The sequence below is a fragment of the Electrona antarctica genome (genome assembly GCF_951216825.1).
Source record: "Electrona antarctica genome assembly, chromosome: 3".
In the NCBI taxonomy this organism is placed as follows: Eukaryota; Metazoa; Chordata; class Actinopteri; order Myctophiformes; family Myctophidae; genus Electrona; species Electrona antarctica.
The window spans coordinates 49,683,808-49,709,357 of record NC_136808.1 but is presented as its reverse complement, the minus strand read 5'-3'; the positions used below and the strand labels follow the sequence as shown (position 1 = coordinate 49,709,357).

The following is a 25,550-nucleotide window of genomic DNA, read 5'->3' as shown; positions in this document are numbered from 1 at the left end:
GGGGCGGAGCTTCGCGCCAGATCAGTCTCTATCCTTTTATATACTCTATGGTATGATCCTGTCGGGAGCGGATGATATCGTTACGTCATGTTGTAGTATTGTTTTGTAGTCGATCAGGCAGGAACAACAGGCGGTAACTTTATGTATATCTATGGCAACTTCCTTTTCATTTTCTCAATAAAAGCTCTCGTAGCCTGTAGCTTTTATTGAGAAAAATCGGTTTGAGGGAAAAGGAAGTTGCCGCCTGTTGTTCCTGCCTGTCGACTATCATCCGCTCGCGATCATATACCCAAATGAAATGGTGCCCAGGCCAGGGAACCACAGTGTACTGACGTGATTTCCTGCAAGACGCCATTATCTAATGGATCTTGCCAAAGAGACACGTTTCTGTTGTTCATTCCTGTGTCCTGTATTCCAGGTTAGTTATGACCTCAAAACCACTGTATTTGCAACACAAATAATTCCATGATGAAGATAATTCACTTAGCTTCAGTTTGATGTAAAGATGATTACGTTTTGTGTTGCTTTAATGACTGTGTGAAGTAATGCAATGTGGGTTCCTGCACAGTTTATTGTTTTATTATTTTTGAAACAGCTTTGTAAGTTTTGTCAACAGAAAAGAGTCAGAATGTGTGTTTAATGATTTCGTTTTGTATTTGAATTAGCTACTATGAAAATGTGTTTAGTATGGCCCAGTTCAGTGTCAGTTGTTAGTATTAGCTCTAGGCCTACTGTCTACTTTCTGCTAGCACTTTAGCAGTGCAGCTAGCCACACAATGTGCCTTGCCATAACAATGCAGTGACTGCAATGGTATTTAAGAGTATATAGGCCTACCGTAAATCCTCTTTTAGGAACCCGGGTTATTATTTGTCTCAACCGATCCCGATACCGGACTATTATTGGAAGGAGGCAGCTATAAGAAGGAGGCCTTTATTTCTACTTTTCAAACTGATCATAATGAACAAATCACATTTTGGGTCAGTTAGAACCCAGTAAAATGTAGCCTATTGAAACCAAGTCCTCATGAAATATTAAACAGTGCAGTTGCAGGTGCAGTTGCATTTTAACTGTTTTTCCATTATTGGCATATTGCCTATGGTGAATACCATAATAACAACACATCAATTTAACTTGAACAACCAATGTCATTGTCATTTGAAGCTATATGATTCCCTGCTTTCAGACATGAAAAAAAATAAAAATACAATGGCAGTCCCTCAGTCAAATCTGGTCACAAATATACCGGTATATAACTTCAACTGAGATAGACTACCACAGTACTGGTAAAGGCTACTGACAAGTTCAGATGCAAATAATAACATAAAAATAAAATAAAATGTATGATAGGCTATTTCATATAATATCAAATCCTAACAGTGCAACACTGCAGTGATCCAACCATAGACTGTAAAAATCCAAGGCTTCAACAAGAGAGAGAGAGAGCGTCTCTCTCTAACGCGTGTTAGAGAGAGACGTGTTAGAGAGAGCGTCTCTCTCTAACGAGAGAGAGAGAGAGAGAGAGAGAGAGGGAGGAAGGGGGGTCCCGTTAGCAACAAGCTAACAGCATACCGGTACGTTCGTTCCATGATCCATAAAACGACAGATCCACAACGCGCATGGGGCTGCTGCAGCCCCAATAGCCCCATGCGCTCCGCGATCTGCCGTTTATAGAACCAACGTTCGTTGCATGAAGGGCAGATCTGCGGGCGCGCAGCACATCGTGTCACAAACTCATTACTCACTCATTGTAGCCTAGTAGGCTGTGGGATAGATTTCACTTGCTTTGGTTGCCCTCCTCCGCAGTTAGACTGCTGCGCTCATTACTGGTAGTTTTATTGTCGGTGGCCATGAACAGTGCTTATTGGCGTTCTCTCCCGAAGTTAACTTTGTAGTTGTAATGTATTGTGTGTGCGAGCCGAGCACCGCGGCCACCGGCATCTGGACAGTGGACACTGACGTGACAGGCACAGCCAGCCAGAGCAGCGAAGGTAACAGATACGGCACTTGAAAAAAAAAAAACACAAACGGCTCATAAAAGGAGCCATCCCCGGTGATTAATAGGGGCCCGGTAATTAATAGAAAGGAGGCCTTTATTGGAGGATTTACGGTAGTATTATACTGTAAAGTAAAAAGAGATGTGAAGAGAAAATATGGGTTATGCTGTAGAATAAGAATGGTGTTATGGAATCTGAATGTATTGCAATGACAAAATGAATCTTATATTGTATGATTATTGTTGAAAGGACAAAATATGAACATTGAAAATACAATGGAAAATAGAAAAGAAAGAAAGACAGAAAACAGTTAATAAATTATCTAATGGATCTTGCCAAAGAGACAACATGTTTCTGTTCATTCCTGTGTCCTGTATTCCAGGGTAATCTATAAACTGCACCTCGGGTACCCAAACCTGGGACCTGTAACATTTATATTGAATTGCCTTGTTGAAATTTACTATCAAATAATTGTGATAATAATCACGTTTTCGATATGCTTTGATTCTGTTCTTTTAGATTTATGCTCACTCCTGCTTTGACTTTAGTCACATTCACATACTAATATGATGTATCACGTCAATGTATCATAATTTGGATATAGTTAGATTAATTAAACATGAATCGTACAAAGAAATCTCACAGTTAGCAGTTAATCTCTAGAATGTTGCATAGAACATGACCTGGGGGAGGAGATAGAGAGGGGTGGCGCACATGCAGCAGTTTGTTCGGTTGTGATTGGTGGATGGTTCTATTGTTCTCCTCTTTGGCCAATCAATACCAAGCAGTTAATGTTTCCAACTCAGGCTCTCTAGTATAAGAAGAGTTTGTAGTTAGTTAGTTAGTCTGTTATCCACAACTCTTCCAGGATATCAACCATTTCTGATCTCATCTGACTGTAGACTCCAGGCTTCAGGTGAAGATGAACTCTCTTGACACCAGGAACAATTCTGCTCAACAGGGAGGACCCAATGATCACCAAGACCTCTGTAAGTTACTTACTGTGTCTATATGGGTATATAGGCTACAGCATGTCATAAGGGTGTGTTTTATCTAGTCATGTGCATTTGTTTTGATTTAACATTAGTATTGATTTAAAAGACAACCTTGTTTTTCTAAAATGCACAACAATGTAGATTGTAGAAACAAATTATAAATATCTGGTAAAAATAATAATTGTGATAATTAGCTAGTTTTGCTATTTTAAGTAGTGCCTACCTCTAAACAATATTTCCTTTGCCTGATTCTAATTCAGTGTTGGATGGGAATGGACAACACTTCTCTCACATGAACAGCCTTAAAACACACCAGAGAATTCACACTGGAGAAAAACCCTATGGATGTGATCAGTGTGGACAACACTTCTCTCACATTGCCAGCCTTCAAAAACACAAGAAAATCCACACTGGAGAGAAACCCTATGGATGTGATCAGTGTGGGAAACACTTCTCTCAAATGTCAAACCTTCAAAAACACAAGAGAATCCACACTGGAGAGAAACCCTATGGATGTGATCAGTGTGGACAACACTTCACTCGCATGCAGAGCCTTAAAACACACCAGAGAATTCACACTGGAGAAAAACCCTATGGATGTGATCAGTGTGGACAACACTTCTCTCACATGGTCAGCCTTAAAACACACCAGAGAATTCACACTGGAGAGAAACCCTATGGATGTGATCAGTGTGGACAACACTTCTCTCAAATGCAGAGCCTTAAAACACACCAGAGAATTCACACTGGAGAAAAACCCTATGGATGTGATCAGTGTGGACAACACTTCTCTCACATTGCCAGCCTTCAAAAACACAAGAAAATCCACACTGGAGAGAAACCCTATGGATGTGATCAGTGTGGACAACACTTCACTCGCATGCAGAGCCTTAAAACACACCAGAGAATTCACACTGGAGAAAAACCCTATGGATGTGATCAGTGTGGACAACACTTCTCTCACATGGTCAGCCTTAAAACACACCAGAGAATTCACACTGGAGAGAAACCCTATGGATGTGATCAGTGTGGACAACACTTCTCTCAAATGCAGAGCCTTAAAACACACCAGAGAATTCACACTGGAGAAAAACCCTATGGATGTGATCAGTGTGGACAACACTTCACTCACATGCACAACCTTAAAACACACCAGAGAATTCACACTGGAGAGAGAGCCTATGGATGTGATCAGTGTGGTCAACACTTCTCTCGCATGGACAGCCTTAAAACACACCAGAGAATTCACACTGGAGAAAAACCCTATGGATGTGATCAGTGTGGACAACACTTCTCTCAAATGGCACAACTTAAAACACACCAGAGAATTCACACTGGAGAGAAACCCTATGGATGTGATCATTGTGGAAAACACTTCTCTCAAATGTCAAACCTTAAAACACACCAGAGAATTCACACTGGAGAGAGAGCCTATGGATGTGATCAGTGTGGACAACACTTCTCTCACAAGACCAACCTTAAAACACACCAGAGAATTCATACTGGAGAGAAACCTAAGTAATGTGTCTATCATGATGATCCATATGGTATTTTAAAGCAATTGTTTATTAAGATGTATTATTGTTTTAAACACATTACATGTATATGAGCATGCTGATTTTAGATTAAGAGGATGGCGATGATTAATTGCAAGTAAACTTAACATATTGTTTGAATGAACTCTTATTTTTAGTAGCATCAGAGAGTCTCTTTGGCAACTCAGAGGAGCTGATTTTAGAGAATTCAGAGATGATGAATCCAACAAAAGTCAGTCAGCTGGTGTTCCTAAATGCACACACGCAGTGAAATGGAATTCATTTAGACTGTTCTTTATCCAATTAAGTACGGGAACCCCTTTTGTAACTATACCTTACAGGACGGTAACCCCTTTTGGGGTAGTTGTTGCTATGTACAGTATATAGCAACATTGTGTCATTTTTGAATAAATATTTAAAGGTTTTCAGCAAACCTATGTCAGGATGTAAAAGGCATTTTTAGAATTGGCCTCAGTCCTAAATGGGATATTTCTTATCGTTTAGCCTACATAAAATAATTCAGTGCAACCTTTTTTGTGCACATTCTTTTAATATTTGTCCTTATTTAGGCTATTATTAGATGCATTTTTGTTGTTTTTTATAGGCTTCATGTTTTGCTTTTTGAAGTTACAATCATACTACATGCTAGTTACATATATACTAATCATAATGTTATTTTCAACACAGTTTTGAGTGTATATAAACGTCTCCTTTTGGACATAGTATTGCGATCACAGAATATTTGGTCGCTTGGTCAGCCACTCAACAAATATGTTCTTATTGTTTCCTTGGTACTTGGACTGTAATTGATGCATTGTATTATTTCTTGTTTTTACTTACCCACAACAAAAAACTATTAACCTGACATGTGTTATTGCTATTATTGCTACATTTATTGCAATTCAATGTAACTTAGATATACTGTATGTGTCTACAGAGCAGCTTTGATGCCAGGGGTCCAAAACACAGCAACATTCGTGTGCGATTTCTTTCCCCATTTCTTGTTGGCTGTGGTTTCTTTTTTGAGACCAACGCCTGGCTTTGTGTGTTCCGCTCGTACTATAGACGAATAACAGTTTAAGTCCACACTAATTATCCATAATGTATAAATGGGTCAGAATACAATTTGGACTTAAACTGTTAGTCGTCTATAGTACTCAAATAGTCTAAATAAAACCAATGAAAAATATTAAGGTACAGCAATTGCAGTAGAGATAATATAGGACATGGCAAAATAAGGACAGTATAGGCCTACATGGCAATGAATATAAGGTATACACAATAGTTAAAACATAAGTATACAATCACACCTGTGTGAAGCGAGTACTTTTACATCTACTTCACTACATCTCAGAGGCAAATATGCCTATTGTACTTTTACTCCACTACATTTATTTGATAACTTTTGTTACTAGTTACATGATGATTATTATTACAAAACATATGCATGTATCACTTGCCCTATATACATTTTGGCCATTTGAAAATAGCCGATCTACAAAAGTAGTAAAGTACATAAAGTTAAATGTCCTTGTTCAATTGTGCTATTGATGGAGACTCTTGAGTTGTTCCTTTTAGTAATAACATGGTTACAAAACAAATGATTAATATTAGACAGCCTTATTTCTTTCCCCCTATTAGAGGTAGTGATTGTTCTCTTTGGGGACATTTAACTGCATTATGAGATTCCACTTTTGATCATCCAGGATGCAAATGCAGAACCAGCCCATCGACACCTAAGATGTATTGAACATTTGAAATACAAAGTCTGAACCAGGTCTATAAAGTCACCAGTTGGAGAGTGTTTGGTAGAAAACTACTACTACTTTTGTTTTAATGTATTGTGATTAAATAGATAAGATGATATTGGTACGTACATGTAAGGTCTGACTACTTAATCTTTTTAAAAAATATATATTTGACATTGTGGGACTACAATTTGAACGAATTCGGTAGAATGGCTCATAATAAATGGCCAAAGAATAAAACTTGACTTTAGTTAGATATTGTAGTGAATATGTTATTTGGTTTACATATTTGGGAAGTTTTAGTTAACTGTGACCACACACATGTGTCCTTGTGTGTTATGAAGACTAAAGGTCATGTTTACCTGAAAATGTTTTGAATTATAAAAGAATGAATGGAGCTCATTGAAGAGTCTCCTCACATACACAATATTGTAATTGATTGTAATGATATAAGATTAACATTATAAACAATTTAATGCAAAATAAAAGTGTATTTTTGTCCAAGCCACAACGATGTATTGATTGATCACTGAAATTAACATGTTCTAAGAGTAGCTCCCAGGATTACATTTCAGGCAATAGGGCTTGCAAACCTCGCACCTTTGGTATGCAAATTCGGGGGGTGCGCCATTTTGGCTGTGATGAGTCACTACTATACCTGGCCAACGGATAGGCATACAGTGGTGGAAAAAGTACTCAATTGTTTTACTTAAGTAAAAGTACCAATACTGCAATTTAGAACTACTCCGTTACAAGTAAAAGTATGGAATTGAAAATGTACGTAATGGCCCATCACCATTACTTTTTTTAACCGATATTGATAACATCCTGCTTCTCAAGACCGATACCGATAACTGATAATACTTTAAAATATATATAAAAATTATAAAGATATAGCATCTAGTAAGTTGTGAACATGCATCGCGCCCGTTCTTTTAACTCTATGTTCGCACCAGGTGAAAACATGGATTACAAAATTGTGGGATAATAATAATAAAAAAAAACATGCTCTGAAAATGAATGCAGGCCACTCATTTGGCCACTTCCTCGGCCGTTGAGATCTACGTCAAGTCTAATTAACCCATTCTGGACGGGAACCCCTTTTGGTGTTTTAAGCATTATGTTATGCTTTAGCTGTTGAAAAATAGCAGATCTACAAGCGGCACCGAGTGCCGCGCTGTGAACTTGTAGGTCTGCTATTTTTGAAAAATCGTGAAAATGTGCAGATGGGGGTCGGCGGCCTATTTCATAACATTTTTGGGGTCCTTGACATGAAATATTGAGAACCACTGACATAGAAACATGAGGTTTTAGGCATTATGTTATACTTTAGCTATTGAAAAACAGCAGACCTACAAGCTCACAGCGTGGCACCGAGTGCCGCGCTGTGAACTTGTAGGTCTGCTATTTTTAAAAAATCGTGAAAATGTGCAGATGGGGGTCGGCGGCCTATTTCATAACATTTTTGGGGTCCTTGACATGAAATATTGAGAACCACTGACATAGGAACATAAGGTTTTAGGCATTATGTTATACTTTAGTTATTGAAAAATAGCAGACCTACAAGCTCATAGCGACAATCATAAAAGCTGACTGAATACAAATGTTTAGAATGTATAGGCTACCAGTGCTTCTCAAGTCGGGGGATTTCCAGGGGGTCCCCAGTAAACGTAGTTTAATGCAGCATCAATCACAATGGTTTGACACAGTGGAAGACATTGAGTTGTTAGATTTGATTCATCAAATGGTTTCAAAGTTTCTATTTAAAATGATTCAGTGAAGTTAGGCTTTGATGAGATCGCAGTGTAGCTGTTCCACTGTATTACACTGTACCATGGCTCCGCCTAGTGGCCGTTCACGGTACGTGCACCGTGCATGAAACTAGGTAGGAACCAAAGTTCTGACACAGTTTGTACTTTGTCATCATATGAATCACTCTTTGTTCCACAGATGAACAGTCTAGAATATGATTGTGTAGACATTAATATTTCTAACTCTGTTACACTTGTGTTAGTAAAACTGCAACATCTCTGCTCTTGACACGAATCAAATGTGCAACATCACAAAGGAAACAATGCTGCTACCTCAGAGTACTCAAAATCAATGGAAAGAACAGAAAGTCTAGCTTGATTTTTTCCCTGTGATTGTGTGATTGTCCTAGGGTAGACCGGACACGGTCTACACATGTCTTCTGCTTAGCTCAGTTGGCTAGTGTGCTGGTCCAGTGTGCTGGTGGTCCCAGGTATGATTCCCACATTTTCCCCATAGTATACAGGGATTGAGTGGGTGAGTGTTTTTTTTGCCCTCAGAGAAGAATACAAATGAAAAAAGTACCCTCTTAAGTGAATCCTCGCGGTGCCTTTTGTATAAAAAATAGGTTCTGACTATGGCCCTATAGAGCGCTTCAAGTAGCACTTTTGGATCTAACAGATGGAAAAGGTTCCCACTGAGTGCACTAGAAATATACCCAAAATCTAATGCCAAAAGTGTCTCATGGTGGTTCACTGGTTATGGCAGTGGTCCTCTGGTGCCAGAGGATGGCGGTTCAAGACAAGTCAAGACTCTTGAGTCTTGAGATTAAATCCAGAAAATCCACTCTTTCTTTTTAGTCAGGGCCTTGATGCCAATTTAATGATGTTTTTACACTTGCTGAAAATAGCAGATCTACAAGCTAGAGACAGAGACAAGAGACAGAGGACTAATCCAGATAATCCACTCTTTCTTTTTAGACGACAAAATGAGACAGAGACAGACTGAAATCCAGATAATCCACTTTCTTTTTGACAGAGACAATCCACTCTTTCTTTTTAGACGACAAAATGAGACAGAGACAGAGACTGAAATCCAGATAATCCACTCTCTTTTTAGACGACAAAATGAGACAGAGACTGAAATCCAGATAATCCACTCTCTTTTTAGACGACAAAATGAGACAGAGACAGAGACTGAAATCCAGATAATCCACTCTTTCTTTTTAGTCAAGTCGCGGTCCTCGGACTGAGGATCAAACAAATGTTTCCAGATGTGATGATTAATTGCAAGTAAACTTAACATTGTTTGAATGAACTCTTATTTTTAGTAGTATCAGAGAGTCTCTGATAGAGGAGCTGATTTTAGAGATTTCAGAGAGATTGGATCGGATGAATCCAACAAAAGTCAGTCAGCTGGTGTTCCTAAATGCACACACGCAGTGAAATGGAATTCATTTAGACTGTTCTTTATCCAATTAAGGACACATTGATTTATTTTTATATATTTGTCCTTATTTAGGCTATCATTAGATGCATTTTTTTAGGCTTCATGTTTTGCTTTTTGAAGTTACAATCATACTACATGCTAGTTACATAAATACTAATCATAATGTTATTTTCACCACAAGTTTTGAGCGTATAAACGTCTCCTTTTGGACATAGTATTGAGATCACAGAATCTTTGGTCGCTTGGTCAGCCACTCTGCCCAAATATGTTCTTATTGTTTCCTTGGTACTGGGACTGTAATTGATGCATTGTATTATTTCTTGTTTATACTTACCCACAATAAAAAACTATTAACCTGACATGTGTTTTTTATAGATATTATTGCTACATTTATTGCAACTTAGATATACTGTATGTGTCTTTACAGAGCAGCTTTGATGCCAGGGATCCAAAACACAGCAACATTCGTGTGCGATAGTTACAAGGTCCCCGCTCTTGAATGCCCTTTGTTTCTTAACTATGCATTATTTAATTTCCCTTGAAATGAATTGGGGTTTATTATTGGGGTACATAGCTATAGTCTTTTTAGTCAACACATTATCTTTACAGAATGTAATATACTCTGTCATAGTATCTGTAGTCTCCTCCAGGTTTAAGCTATGGAAGAGGCTCCAGTCAGTGCAACAAAAACATCCCTTCAACGTTTCGATGCCATCGTTGTTCCACACATAAATAGTTTTAACCTGTGGTTTACTGCTCTTAAGCAGTGACTTATATGTGGGAATTAAATTAACAACATTATGATCTGCATTGGCCAAGGGAGGTTTAGCCTTGGCTGTATAGGCGTTCTTAATATTGCCATAGCATTTATCTAAGATGTTATTACCCTACCTGATGTTATTAAGGTACAGCAATTGCAGTACAGATAATATAGGACATGGCAAAATAAGGACAGTATACATGGCATTGGAGATTAAGGTATACACACACACATAGTTAAAACATAAGTATAAAATCACACCTGTGTGAAGCGAGTACTTTTACTTCTACTCCACTACATCTCAGAGGCAAATAGGCCTATGGCTTGCCATACTATGGTACTTTTACTCCACTACATTTATTTGAAAACTTTTGTTACTAGTTACATGATGATTATTATTACAAAACATATAGGCCTACATGTATCACTTCAGCCCTATATACATTTTGGCCATTTGAAAATAGTAAAGTACATGAAGTTAAAACAAATCCTTGTTCAATTGTGCTATTGATGGAGACTCTGGAGTCCACATGTTCCTTTTAGTAATAGCATACAAATGATTAATATTAGACAGCCTTATTTATTTTCATTTTTAATATTGCATTTAACTGCATTATTATTAGTTATTTTTGTTATGAACTATACTACTTTAAGGTTTTTAAGGTTTATTTTAGACCAGCAACATTTAGTTTTTAATGTACCACATATCTGGAACAAAGTCTCAGAAAACAGCAGGTATGCTGCCACTCATATTTATTTTAAATCACAATTAAAGACTGTTCTGTTTCCCACTGCCTTTGATTATTTCCACTTTCTTTCTCATCTGCACTTGTTTTTGTTATATTAAAAATGTAACTTATGTTATGTTTATGTGGCACCAGCAAAAGAGTGATTGTTTATTTGTGTAATTCGTTTTATTTTTATAGTATTGATGATTCATGTGAACAAGTTTAATACTGTGACATACATGTTTTGAATAATAGCCACTATGGACAGTAGGGGGCAGTGTCCGTCTGTTACATGCTGGGGGAACCACTAACCTCGCCTCACCAGACTTTCCACCACCTCGGAGGAAAGCCTGGTCTCTGTTTCAAAAGTCCGTATGATCCTGTCGGGAGCGGATGATATCGTTACGTCATGTTGTAGTATTGTTTTGTAGTCGATCAGGCAGGAACAACAGGCGGTAACTTTATATATATCTATGGCAACTTCCTTTTCATTTTCTCGATAAAAGCTCTCGTAGCCTGTAGCTTTTATTGAGAAAAATCGGTTTGAGGGAAAAGGATGTTGCCGCCTGTTGTTCCTGCCTGTCGACTATCATCCGCTCGCGACAGGATCATATACCCAAATGAAATGGTGCCCAGGCTAGGGAACCACTTCTCCACAGTGTACTGACGTGATTTCCTGCAAGACGCCATTATCTAATGGATCTTGCCAAAGAGACGACACGTTTCTGTTGTTCATTCCTGTGTCCTGTATTCCAGGTTAGTTATGACCTCAAAACCACTGTATTTGCAACACAAATAATTCCATGATGAAGATAATTCACTTAGCTTCAGTTTGATGTAAAGATGATGACGTTTTGTGTTGATTTAATGACTGTGTGAAGTAATGCAATGTGGGTTCCTGCACAGTTTATTGTTTTATTATTTTTGAAACAGCTTTGTAAGTTTTGTCAACAGAAAAGAGTCAGAATGTGTGTTTAATGATTTCGTTTTGTATTTGAATTAGCTACTATGAAAATGTGTTTAGTATGGCCCAGTTCAGTGTCAGTTGTTAGTATTAGCTCTAGGCCTACTGTCTACTTTCTGCTAGCACTTTAGCAGTGCAGCTAGCCACACAATGTGCCTTGCCATAACAATGCAGTGACTGCAATGGTATTTAAGAGTGTATATAGGCCTACCGTAAATCCTCTTTTAGGAACCCGGGTTATTATTTGTCTCAACCGATCCCGATACCGGACTATTATTGGAAGGAGGCAGCTATAAGAAGGAGGCCTTTATTTCTACTTTTCAAACTGATCATAATGAACAAATCACATTTTGGGTCAGTTAGAACCCAGTAAAATTTAGCCTATTGAAACCAAGTCCTCATGAAATATTAAACAGTGCAGTTGCAGGTGCTCAATGGTCATTTTAACTGTTTTTCCATTATTGGCATATTGCCTATGGTGAATAATATGGTGAATTGTGGCAGCGGTGGCCGAACGGATAGCGGCGCGGTCTTGATACCGGAAGGTTCCTAGTTCGAATCAGCCGTCCGACACGTTAAAATTACCACCGCTGAAGTGCCCTTGAACAAGGCATTGAACCACTACGATGAAATGTGTTCTATGAGCAGGGCCTGGCTGGAAACAAGTTCTTGAGCTTAGCCCAGATACCCTGGGTAAATATAGATTTCATTTCATTTCAATAACATCAACACATCAATTTAACTTGAACAACCAATGTCAGTCATTTGAAGCTATATTTTTATTTTTTTCATGTCTGAAAGCAGGGAATTATATAATTCCCTGCTTTCAGACATGAAAAAAATAAAAATACAATGGCAGTCCCTCAGTCAAATCTGGTCACAAATATACCGGTATATAACTTCAACTGAGATAGACTACCACAGTACTGTGGTAAAGGCCTACAGTTAGGCTACTGACAAGTTCAGATGCAAATAATAACATTAAAATAAAATGTATGATAGGCTATTTCATATAATATCAAATCCTAACAGTGCAACACTGCAGTGATCCAACCATAGACTGTAAAAATCCAAGGCTTCAACGAGAGAGAGAGAGAGAGAGAGCGTCTCTCTCTAACGTGTGTTAGAGAGAGACGTGTTAGAGAGAGCGTCTCTCTCTAACGAGAGAGAGAGGGAGGGAGGGGGGTCCCGTTAGCAACAAGCTAACAGCATACCGGTACGTTCGTTCGTTCCATGATCCATAAAACGACAGATCCACAACGCGCATTGGGGCTGCTGCAGCCCCAATAGCCCCATGCGCTCCGCGATCTGCCGTTTATAGAACCAACGTTCGTTGCATGAAGGGCAGATCTGCGGGCGCGCAGCACATCGTGTCACAAACTCATTACTCACTCATTGTAGCCTAGTAGGCTGTGGGATAGATTTCACTTGCTTTGTTTGCCCTCCTCCGCAGTTAGACTGCTGCGCTCATTACCGGTAGTTTTATTGTCGGTGGCCATGAACAGTGCTTATTGGCGTTCTCTCCCGAAGTTTACTTTGTAGTTGTAATGTATTGTGCGCGAGCCGAGCACCGCGGCCACCGGCTGGACAGTGGACACTGACGTGACAGGCACAGCCAGCCAGAGCAGCGAAGGTAACAGATACGGCACTTGAAAAAAAAAAAACACAAAAAAAAACGGCTCATAAAAGGAGCCATCCCTGGTGATTAATAGGGGCCCGGTAATTAATAGAAAGGAGGCCTTTATTGGAGGATTTACGGTAGTATTATACTGTAAAGTAAAAAGAGATGTAAAGAGAAAATATGGGATATGCTGTAGAATAAGAATGGTGTTATGGAATGTGAATGTATTGCAATGACATGAATGTTATAGTGTATGATTATTGTTGAAAAGACAAAATATGAACATTGAAAATACAATGGAAAATAGAAAAGAAAGAAAGACAAACAGTTTGAGTAAATAAATTATCTAATGGATCTTGCCAAAGAGACGACACGTTTCTGTTCATTCCTGTGTCCTGTATTCCAGGGTAATCTATAAACTGCACCTCGGGTACCCAAACCTGGGACCTGTAACATTTATATTGAATTGCCTTGTTGAAATTTACTATCAAATAATTGTGATAATAATCACGTTTTTGATATGCTTTGATTCTGTTCTTTTAGATTTATGCTCACTCCTGCTTTGACTTTAGTCACATTCACATACTAATATGATGTATCACGTCAATGTATCATAATTTGGATATAGTTAGATTCATTAAACATGAATCGTACAAAGAAATCTCACAGTTAGCAGTTAATCTCTAGAATGTTGCATAGAACATGACCTGGGGGAGGAGATAGAGAGGGGTGGCGCACATGCAGCAGTTTGTTCGGTTGTGATTGGTGGATGGTTCTATTGTTCTCCTCTTTGGCCAATCAATACCAAGCAGTTAATGTTTCCAACTCAGGCTCTCTAGTATAAGAAGAGTTTGTAGTTAGTTAGTCTGTTATCCACAACTCTTCCAGGATATCAACCATTTCTGATCTCATCTGACTGTAGACTCCAGGCTTCAGGTGAAGATGAACTCTCTTGACACCAGGAACAATTCTGCTCAACAGGGAGGACCCAATGATCACCAAGACCTCTGTAAGTTACTTACTGTGTCTATATGGGTATATAGGCTACAGCATGTCATAAGGGTGTGTTTTATCTAGTCATGTGCATTTGTTTTGATTTAACATTAGTATTGATTTAAAAGACAACCTTGTTTTTCTAAAATGCACAACAATGTAGATTGTAGAAACAAATTATAAATATCTGGTAAAAATAATAATTGTGATAATTAGCTAGTTTTGCTATTTTTAAGTCTATGAAGTAGTGCCTACCTCTAAACAATATTTCCTTTGCCTGATTCTAATTCAGTGTTGGATGGGAATGGACAACACTTCTCTCACATGAACAGCCTTAAAACACACCAGATAATTCACACTGGAGAAAAACCCTATGGATGTGATCAGTGTGGACAACACTTCTCTCACATTGCCAGCCTTCAAAAACACAAGAAAATCCACACTGGAGAGAACCCCTATGGATGTGATCAGTGTGGGAAACACTTCTCTCAAATGTCAAACCTTCAAAAACACAAGAGAATCCACACTGGAGAGAAACCCTATGGATGTGATGAGTGTGGACAACACTTCACTCACATGCACAGCCTTAAAACACACCAGAGAATTCACACTGGAGAAAAACCCTATGGATGTGATCAGTGTGGACAACACTTCTCTCACATGGTCAACCTTAAAACACACCAGAGAATTCACACTGGAGAGAAACCCTATGGATGTGATCAGTGTGGACAACACTTCTCTCAAATGTCACACCTTCAAAAACACAAGAGAATCCACACTGGAGAAAAACCCTATGGATGTGATCAGTGTGGACAACACTTCTCTCAAATGTCACACCTTCAAAAACACAAGAGAATCCACACTGGAGAGAAACCCTATGGATGTGATCAGTGTGGACAACAGTTCACTTGCATGCACAGCCTTAAAACACACCAGAGAATTCACACTGGAGAAAAACCCTATGGATGTCATCAGTGTGGGAAACACTTCTCTAAAATGTCAAACCTTAAAACACACCAGAGAATTCACACTGGAGAGAAACCCTATGGATGTGATCAGTGTGGACAACACTTCACTCACATGCACAGCCTTAAAACACACCAGAGAATTCACACTGGAGAAAACCCCTATGGATGTGATCAGTGTGGACAACACTTCACTCACATGCACAGCCTTAAAACACACCAGAGAATTCACACTGGAGAGAGAGCCTATGGATGTGATCAGTGTGGACAACACTTCACTCACATGCACAGCCTTAAAACACACCAGAGAATTCACACTGGAGAAAAACCCTATGGATGTGATCATTGTGGACAACACTTCTCTCACATGGTCAGCCTTAAAACACACCAGAGAATTCACACTGGAGAGAAACCCTATGGATGTGATCAGTGTGGACAACACTTCTCTCATATGGCAAGCCTTAAAACACACCAGAGAATTCACACTGGAGAGAAACCCTATGGATGTGATCAGTGTGGAAAACACTTCTCTCAAATGTCAAACCTTAAAACACACCAGAGAATTCACACTGGAGAGAAACCCTATGGATGTGATCAGTGTGGACAACACTTCTCTCAAATGGCAAGCCTTAAAACACACCAGAGAATTCATACTGGAGAGAAACCTAAGTAATGTGTCTATCATGATGATCCATATGGTATTTTAAAGCAATTGTTTATTAAGATTTATTATTGTTTTAAACACATTACATGTATATGAGCATGCTGATTTTAGATTAAGAGGATGGCGATGATTAATTGCAAGTAAACTTAACATATTGTTTGAATGAACTCTTATTTTTAGTAGCATCAGAGAGTCTCTTTGGCAACTCAGAGGAGCTGATTTTAGAGAATTCAGAGAGGATGAATCCAACAAAAGTCAGTCAGCTGGTGTTCCTAAATGCACACACGCAGTGAAATGGAATTCATTTAGACTGTTCTTTATCCAATTAAGTACGGGAACCCCTTTTGTAACTATACCTTACAGGACGGTAACACCTTTTGGGGTAGTTGCTATGAACAGTATATAGCAACATTGTGTCATTTTTGAATAAATATTTAAAGGTTTTCAGCAAACCTATGTCAGGATGTAAAAGGCATTTTTAGAATTGGCCTCAGTCCTAAATGGGTTATTTCTTATCGTTTAGCCTACATAAAATAATTCAGTGTAACCTTTTTTTGTGCACATCTTTTTAATATTTGTCCTTATTTAGGCTATTATTAGATGCATTTTTGTTGTTTTTTATAGGCTTCATGTTTTGCTTTTTGAAGTTACAGTCATACTACATGCTAGTTACATATATACTAATCATAATGTTATTTTCAACACAGTTTTGAGTGTATATAAACGTCTCTTTTTGGACATAGTATTGGGATCACAGAATATTTGGTCGCTTGGTCAGCCACTCAACAAATATGTTCTTATTGTTTCCTTGGTACTTGGACTGTAATTGATGCATTGTATTATTTCTTGTTTTTACTTACCCACAATAAAAAACTATTAACCTGACATGTGTTATTGCTATTATTGCTACATTTATTGCAATTCAATGTAACTTAGATATACTGTATGTGTCTTTACAGAGCAGCTTTGATGCCAGGGATCCAAAACACAGCAACATTCGTGTGCGATTTCTTTCCCCATTTCTTGTTGGCTGTGGTTTCTTTTTTGAGACCAACGCCTGGCTTTGTGTGTTCCGCTCGTACTATAGACGAATAACAGTTAAGTCCACACTAATTATCCATAATGTATAAATGATGGATAAGGGGTCAGGACAACGAGGCCTTTTCCTGGAGGGGTCAGAATAAAATTTGGACTTAAGCTGTTAGTCGTCTATAGTACTCAAATAGTCTAAATAAAAACAATGAAAAATATTAATAAGGTACAGCAATTGCAGTACAGATAATATAGGACATGGCAAAATAAGGACAGTATAGGCCTACATGGCAATGAATATAAGGTATACACAATAGTTAAAACAATACAAGTATACAATCACACCTGTGTGAAGCGAGTACTTTTACGTCTACTTCACTACATCTCAGAGGCAAATATGCCTATTGTACTTATACTCCACTACATTTATTTGTTAACTTTTGTTACTAGTTACATGATGATTATTATTACAAAACATATGCATGTATCACTTGCCCTATATACATTTTGGCCATTTGAAAATAGCCGATCTACAAAAGTACATAAAGTTAAATGTCCTTGTTCAATTGAGACTCTTGAGTTGTTCCTTTTAGTAATAACATGGTTACAAAACAAATGATTAATATTAGACAGCCTTATTTCTTTCCCCCTATTAGAGGTGGTAGTGATTGTTCTCTTTGGGGACATTTAACTGCATTATGAGATTCCACTTTTGATCATCCAGGATGCAAATGCAGAACCAGCCCATCGACACCTAAGATGTATTGAACATTTGAAATGCAAAGTCTGAACCAGGTCTATAAAGTCACCAGTTGGAGAGTGTTTGGTAGAAAACTACTACTACTTTTGTTTTAATGTAATGTGATTAAATAGATAAGATGATATTTGTACGTACATGTAAGGTCTGACTACTTAATTGTTTAAAAAAATATATATTTTACATTGTGGGACTGCAATTTGAACGAATTCGGTAGAATGGATCATATAATAAATGGCCAAAGAATAAAACTTGACTTTAGTTAGATATTGTAGTGAATATGTTATTTGGTTTACATATTTGGGAAGTTTTAGTTAACTGTGACCACACATGTGTCCTTGTGTGTTATGAAGACTAAAGGTCATGTTTACCTCTGAAAATGTTTTGAATTATAAAAGAATGAATGGAGCTCATTGAAGAGTCTCCTCACATGCAGCAAGCTGTTGTTCCTCCATAGAACACCAGCTTCTATTGTTCTGAAGGAATGAGCAGCACTCGGGTGTGGAATTCCTTCCAATAGGGTTGTGATTGTGTTTCATTTCAAGCACTTTCGAATGTAAATAGCGAAGAAACACGTTCTTTCACTAGCAGGTTAAAATGCACATAGGTTAAACGATGATGATCACCTGTTAATGGTCACATTGTGGATGGATAATAACACTATTCAAAGTAATTTCACTCACCTTTGCAGTGTTGCACATTCATTCACATATTTGTAACAGTAGGAGGTTGTCACAAGCAAAATATAAAGATCTACGAGCTATCAACACATGCAGTTTAGATCTGTATTTCTTTTTAACATAACCTGCAAAATCAAGACGCAACGTGTTTGTGCAGGTCATGACAAAAACGTGGGTCAAACATTTATTTATTTATTTGTTAGTTTTAAAGGAGTAATAATGAATTAGTAACTTATTACTGTTCCTGAGTAGCTTGCCCAACACTGCTTAGCTTTAGATTCATACATAATGTTCTATTGATATTTGGCAGATGTTTTGCTTGTTTGCTCAGTAATGTATTGTGTATTGTATTGGTTAAACTCCCTAACACAGCTATTCTCAACCTGTGGTCCGGGGCCGACCGATGGACAGTGATGGTAAAGCCCACAAATAATTGGCTAAACACAAGATTTTAATTGATTGTAATGATATAAGATTAACATTATAAACAATTTAATGCAAAACAAAAGTGTATTTTTGATCCAAGCCACAACACGATGTATTGATTGATCACTGAAATAAACATGTTCTAAGAGTAGCTCCCAGGATTACATTTCAGGCAATTGGCACCAGGCAAAAACATGGATTACAAAATTGTGGGATAATAATAATTTAAAAAAAACATGCTCTGAAAATGAATGTAGGCCACTCATTTGGCCACTTCCTCGGCCGTTGAGATCTACGTCAAGTCTAATTAACCCATTCTGAACGGGAACCCCTTTTGGTGTTTTAAGCATTATGTTATGCTTTAGCTGTTGAAAAATCTACAAGCGGCACCGAGTGCCGCGCTGTGAACTTGTAGGTCTGCTATTTTTGAAAAATCGTGAAAATGTGCAGATGGGGGTCGGCGGCCTATTTCATAACATTTTTGGGGTCCTTGACATGAAATATTGAGAACCACTGACATAGAAACATAAGGTTTTAGGCATTATGTTATACTTTAGTTATTGAAAAATAGCAGACCTACAAGCTCATAGCGACAATCATAAAAGCTGACTGAATACAAATGTTTAGAATGTATAGGCTACCAGTGCTTCTCAAGTCGGGGGATTTCCAGGGGGTCCCCAGTAAACGTAGTTTAATGCAGCATCAATCACAATGGTTTGACACAGTGGAAGACATTGAGTTGTTAGATTTGATTCATCAAATGGTTTCAAAGTTTCTATTTAAAATGATTCAGTGAAGTTAGGCTTTGATGAGATCGCAGTGTAGCTGTTCCACTGTATTACACTGTACCATGGCTCCGCCTAGTGGCCGTTCACGGTACGTGCACCGTGCATGAAACTAGGTAGGAACCAAAGTTCTGACACAGTTTGTACTTTATGTCATCATATGAATCACTCTTTGTTCCACAGATGAACAGTCTAGAGTATGATTGTGTAGACATTAATATTTCTAACTCTGTTACAATTGTGTTAGTAAAACTGCAACATCTCTGCTCTTGACACGAATCAAATGTGCAACATCACAAAGGAAACAATGCTGCTACCTCAGAGTACTCAAAATCAATGGAAAGAACAGATAGTCTAGCTTGATTTTTTCCCTGTGATTGTGTGATTGTCCTAGGGTAGACCGGACACAGTCTACACATGTCCTCTGCTTAGCTCAGTTGGCTAGTGTGCTGGTCCAGTGTGCTGGTGGTCCCAGGTATGATTCCCACATTTTCCCCATAGTATACAGGGATTGAGTGGGTGAGTGTTTTTTTGCCCTCAGAGAAGAATACAAATGAAAAAAGTACCCTCTTAAGTGAATCCTCGCAGTTCCTTTTGTATAAAACATAGGTTCTGACTATGGCCGTATAGAGCGCTTCAAGTAGCACTTTTGGATCTAACAGATGGAAAAGGTTCCCACTGAGTGCACTAGAAATATACCCGAAATCTAATGCCAAGAGTCTCATGGTGGTTCACTGGTTATGGCAGTGGTCCTCTGGTGCCAGAGGATGGCGGTTCAAGACAAGTCAAGACTCAGACCGAGGATTGAGGATTAAATCCAGAAAATCCACTCTTTCTTTTTAGTCAGGGCCTTGATGCCAATTTAATGATGTTTTTACACTTGCTGAAAATAGCAGATCTACAAGCTAGAGACAGAGACAAGAGACAGAGGACTAATCCAGATAATCCACTCTTTCTTTTTAGACGACAAAATGAGACAGAGACAGAGACTGAAATCCAGATAATCCACTCTTTCTTTTTGACAGACAATCCACTCTCTCTTTTTAGACGACAAAATGAGACAGAGACAGAGACTGAAATCCAGATAATCCACTCTCTTTTTAGACGACAAAATGAGACGGAGACAGAGACTGAAATCCAGATAATCCACTCTTTCTTTTTAGTCAAGACGCGGTCCTCAGACCTCGGACTGAGGATCACATCCAAAGAGAATCCACTCTTTCTTTTTAGTCAACTAAATCTACAATTGATTTGGCGTAAACACGCGCATGCACGTTTTTCATGCCTGGAAATGCCAAAACGCGCGCATGCGCGTTTTTCATGCCTGGAAATGCCAAAACGCGCGCATCCGCGTTTTTCATGCCTGGAAATGCCAAAACGCACGTTTTTCATGCCTGGAAATGCCAAAACGCACGCATGCACGTTTTTCATGGCTGGAAATGGCTATACACAGTATATAGCAACATAACATTTCAGTCCTAAATGAGTTAAGATGAAAGAAAACTGTAAAGTTACATAAAAACACCACACACCTACTCTGGGTGGTGAATTAAATGGTTTAATTGAAGTGACAGTATTCATGTTCTTGTTTAGACATAGGAATACATTTGGTCACTATATGTACTAAATGCCATCTATGTAATCATTGTAGCAGAACATGCTCATATAGGAGTCATTCCACGAAACCGGTACGATTTGCAGTCCCTCTTACCTTTTAAGGTGTATTTTATCGATTGAGTCACCAAAATGTATTTTTAAAAGCTTTTTTAATCAATTTAAATGTTCCCTTTAATATTGTGTAAAAATTACATGGACTTTATCTTCATATCAGAAATTATCTTGTTTTCTTTCAGTAGACACCCCCTATTTTGTCCATTTTTTCATGTCCCCAATGGCCTTCGATGAAAGTGGACTTGAGATATGACATATTGAGATATTAAAAATTTACAAAAATCCATAAATTATGCCATTCACATATACATCTATCGGTACTTTATTGCTGGTCATGTTTAGTTTTTGAATAAATAGATGATTAATCATTAAAATAGCATTATATAGCTCTGTCCCCCAATTGCACTCAACCCCGTTACACAAGCCATTCTCCCCTCCATAACAATAATTAACTGGCCCTTTAGTGACATCACGAACAGGAAGTGGCATTCTACAAGTCTTCTGAATAACATGCTACAGAAAGAGGCAATCTCACACCTTATTTTACAGTAATTTATACTCTCACATGTGGTCGTAAAGCATAACAGCTCAACTCCGTTACATGGAATAAAGATAGAAAACAATTATTTGTGAAATTTATGTTTGTTATTTCAACAATATATCAGATTTTTTTAAATCCAATGCATGGCATGTTGTCTCCTCTTAACCACCAAAGGTAGTGTAGTGGCCATCTTCAGTAAAAAATCACAACCGTGTATAACGGGGTTGTCACAACCCCGTTATAATTTTCAACCCCTTTATCATATTATCCCATATAAAAATACATATAAAAGTGGTTCTCCCATATAAAAATACACAAGATTTCATCTTGTGGAGTTAAATGTAAACTCTAAATAGAGTAGAAATAACTCTGAAAATCTGTGACCAGTAATTTTTACTCTTATTTGGACTGGGACCAAATACTATCTTTTTGGGAGTAAAATCCTACTCAAATTGAGTAAAATGTACTCTGCAAAATGTACTGTGAGAGAAGAACTTATTTGGGGTGCCAGGCAGCCTGTAGCTACCAGAGAGGAACTTATTTGGGGTGCCAGGCAGCCTGTAGCTACCAGAGAGGAATTTATCATTGGTTAGACATAGCATTGGTCCGACTGGATTAAGGTTGGTGAGGGGTGCGTTAAAACGACCGGATTAAGGTTGGTGAGGGGTGCGTTAAAACGGCCGGATTAAGGTTGCTGAGGGGTGCGTTAAAACGACTGGATTAAGGTTGGTGAGGGGTGCGTTAGGGTTGGGAGAGGGTTAAGGTTAGGTTTAGGTGTGCTGCCCTGTGGGAGGTTAGGGTTAGGGTGAGGGTTTGAGATATCGGACCGTTTTGTTCCTTTATTTTGAAGAGACATTATAGTGTTTCCTGTGCTCCCTAGCAGGTGTTTCCTGTCTTGACTCACCCATCCTGTGTATTGTTAATGTTGTTCACCTGTGTGCCATTTGTGCTTGAGCCAATCCTGTGTTAATTACCCACAGTGTTCAGCTGTGTGCTGTTAGCCCTGTGTGTATAAATATACCCTCATTTCCAAATTACTGTCACAATACAAAAAGCATGTGACAAACAGAGCAAAGCTAGACACAGAAATCACTGTAGCTGCTTGTAAAACATATTTGTACATGCAAACAACATAAAATTACCTAAAATCTGATTACTCACAGACATTGCTTTAGCCCAAGAGAGGGGACAAACAGCAGTACACTGGAGCAGGCAGCACAGCTGAAATATATGTTTTGTAAATAAGTAACCCTGAGGTACCACAGGGTGGTGCTGTTTCACAGACTAATTGAACATGACCACTTCACTGTGGGGGAAAAAACAGCCAATAAGACAATTGTGAATCCCTTGACTCCTTCAAAACCACTCTCAAAGAGCACCTACGGAGGCAGTATTTCCCTTTTTACTTTATTTACAGTATATGTGTATATTTGTACGTCTTTAAATGTTCTGATGAAATGAAAAAGGTGGACCCTGTCGTAAACCCCCTTGCTGTATCAATTTGACCAGCATGAAACCTAAATTTGTAACAGTGACCGGCTGGTTACCCGGCTCTGAATCTCGTCCCCTATATCGTCTTTCTCCATGTTTGTTATGTAATAGCAGCATAGATTTGCAGCGTGCCTGCAGGGCGTCATGGCGTAAATGACTGCCGTAACGCTTGTTTTGCGACACGCCGAATATAAACGATAGAGCTTTGTATTAAACGATTGACTGTCCACTTCATGATTGGTTAGTCATTTGACTTTTCTTTTAAAGGCTCCTATAGAGGTGTCACAGAGACAAACTAGAAAAAGTGCCCTTCTGGGCACAGGTCTCCACCAGGAGGATAGGACTGTGTGATATGTTTGGCAAAATGTTTAGGAGTAATATAAACATGTTTGCCTTTGATGGCAATTGGATGATTTGAGGCATTTTGTTCCAAAAATGTGTTTTGCAAAAATCAACCTGTTGGTGGCGCTATAACAGGCCAATGTGAAAAGGGTGGGATATATTCCTCAGCCTAGTAAGAAAATGTGTGAAAGATTTCACGTAAATTGCATGCTGCGTTCATGATTTGAGGCTTTTGTTCAAAACGGGGCAATCTTGCAAACTGTGAAAGCCAATTATAGCCAATTAGGATGGAATATGAAATATCGGACAGATCCCACTTGAGCACATGACCATAGAGATACTGTGTAACGATTTGTGAGATTTTTGGACAGAATCTGGAGGAGTAATATCAAAAAATGTGTTTTACAAAAGTCGGCCTCCTGGTGGCACTATAAAAGGCAGATGCGGAAAATGCAGGTCAAAGGTTTTCCTTGGCCTCTAGGGAGTGTGCATGCAACGTTTCACGCAGATCGGTGCAGTTTTAGGTAAAAAATGTGAAAAGCTGCCTCATGGTGGCGCTATAACAGGCCGTTCTGGAAAATGCGGGGCAGAGGTTCATCGTTGGCATCCAGGGAGTGTGTGTGCAAAGTTTGGCATCGACCGGGTTAACGGTGCCGGAGATTAGCTGGTAACGGACGGACGGAAGGACGGACGGACGGACACACACACACACACACACACACGGACGGAGTGCAAAACATACTCTCTCCCCATGCCTTCGGCCTGGTGGAGACAAAAAAGGGGGAGAGGTGAAAGCCTTCGTTACAGTTATAAAGCATAGAGGGAGGACAGCCCCGCGCCCCACTATTCATTTCAATAGAAGTTGCTCAGTGGCGTTTTGAAGCACCTCTACTTCTGCATTTGACCACCAAATTTTTGGCGGTCAAATGCGGAAGTGCAAACGAGCGAGCGCTCAATGTTAAACCCCAGCTAGCTGCACAGGGTTTCATCGTGATAAATGCAGGGGCCCGCCTGCAGTTCCAGCTTTCACAACTACGTCTCACGGCTTCAACGCTGGCCATCCGGCAGCTTGAGCCTATACTGGCCGGGGAGATTGAGCAAGCGGACCACCCGCTTGGTGAGATGTCACCTTCGGCTCGGGACTCTGGAATAAGTACAATGCGGTATTGACAGTACATCCCCTCTATCCTCATAGACGATGATACAATCTCCCATCATATAACGACACATATAAAACACCCAAAACTGCCTGGGTTCAACTATTTGATTACGATTACTGCATCTTGTCGCAACCACTACAGCTCTCCACTGTAGGTTAAAGGCTGAATGATCCTAGAATGGCTCTGGAGGAAGCTGAGCAGAAGGTGTGCTCAGCAGTGTTGTTTTCGTCGACTAAAACTAAGACGAAAAATGTTCGTTGAGACGTCGACTACCTTTTTTCACTGAGGAAACCTAATGGAAACTAAATGAAAACTAAGCTATGATGACTAAAACTAAGACTAAATATATTGTCAATTTCGTCAAAAAACTAGACAAAAATGTTAGGAAGGGACTAGTGGACAAGAGATCCAGTATAAGTCGTTATACACTTGGTTGCATGCTGAAAATAGCAGATATACAAGCGCGACGCGTTGTGATCTTGTAGATCGGCTATTTCCA

General features: G+C 38.9%; 3 protein-coding genes across 3 annotated transcripts in view; all 3 read left to right on the top strand.

Moving 5' to 3' along the window:
- Window positions 1-25,550, top strand: part of LOC306920344 (actin, alpha skeletal muscle A) — a 210,110-nt gene that overhangs the window by 144,315 nt on the left and 40,245 nt on the right. The gene's annotated exons all lie outside the window — the stretch shown is intronic.
- LOC306919841 (uncharacterized protein) lies at window positions 2,934-4,796 on the top strand (the record flags this gene model as incomplete). Its single annotated transcript, XM_079496391.1, has 3 exons — window positions 2,934-2,984; window positions 3,251-4,436; window positions 4,684-4,796. Exons 2-3 carry the CDS (start codon window positions 3,332-3,334, stop codon window positions 4,794-4,796), a joined length of 1,218 nt encoding a protein of 405 aa, XP_079352517.1. The 5' UTR covers window positions 2,934-2,984; window positions 3,251-3,331.
- On the top strand, window positions 11,586-20,654 carry LOC306919840 (uncharacterized protein; the record flags this gene model as incomplete). The annotated part of the gene is made up of 5 exons (XM_079496390.1): window positions 11,586-11,715; window positions 14,467-14,553; window positions 14,830-15,872; window positions 20,241-20,321; window positions 20,594-20,654. Exons 3-5 carry the CDS (start codon window positions 14,911-14,913, stop codon window positions 20,652-20,654), a joined length of 1,104 nt encoding a protein of 367 aa, XP_079352516.1. The 5' UTR covers window positions 11,586-11,715; window positions 14,467-14,553; window positions 14,830-14,910.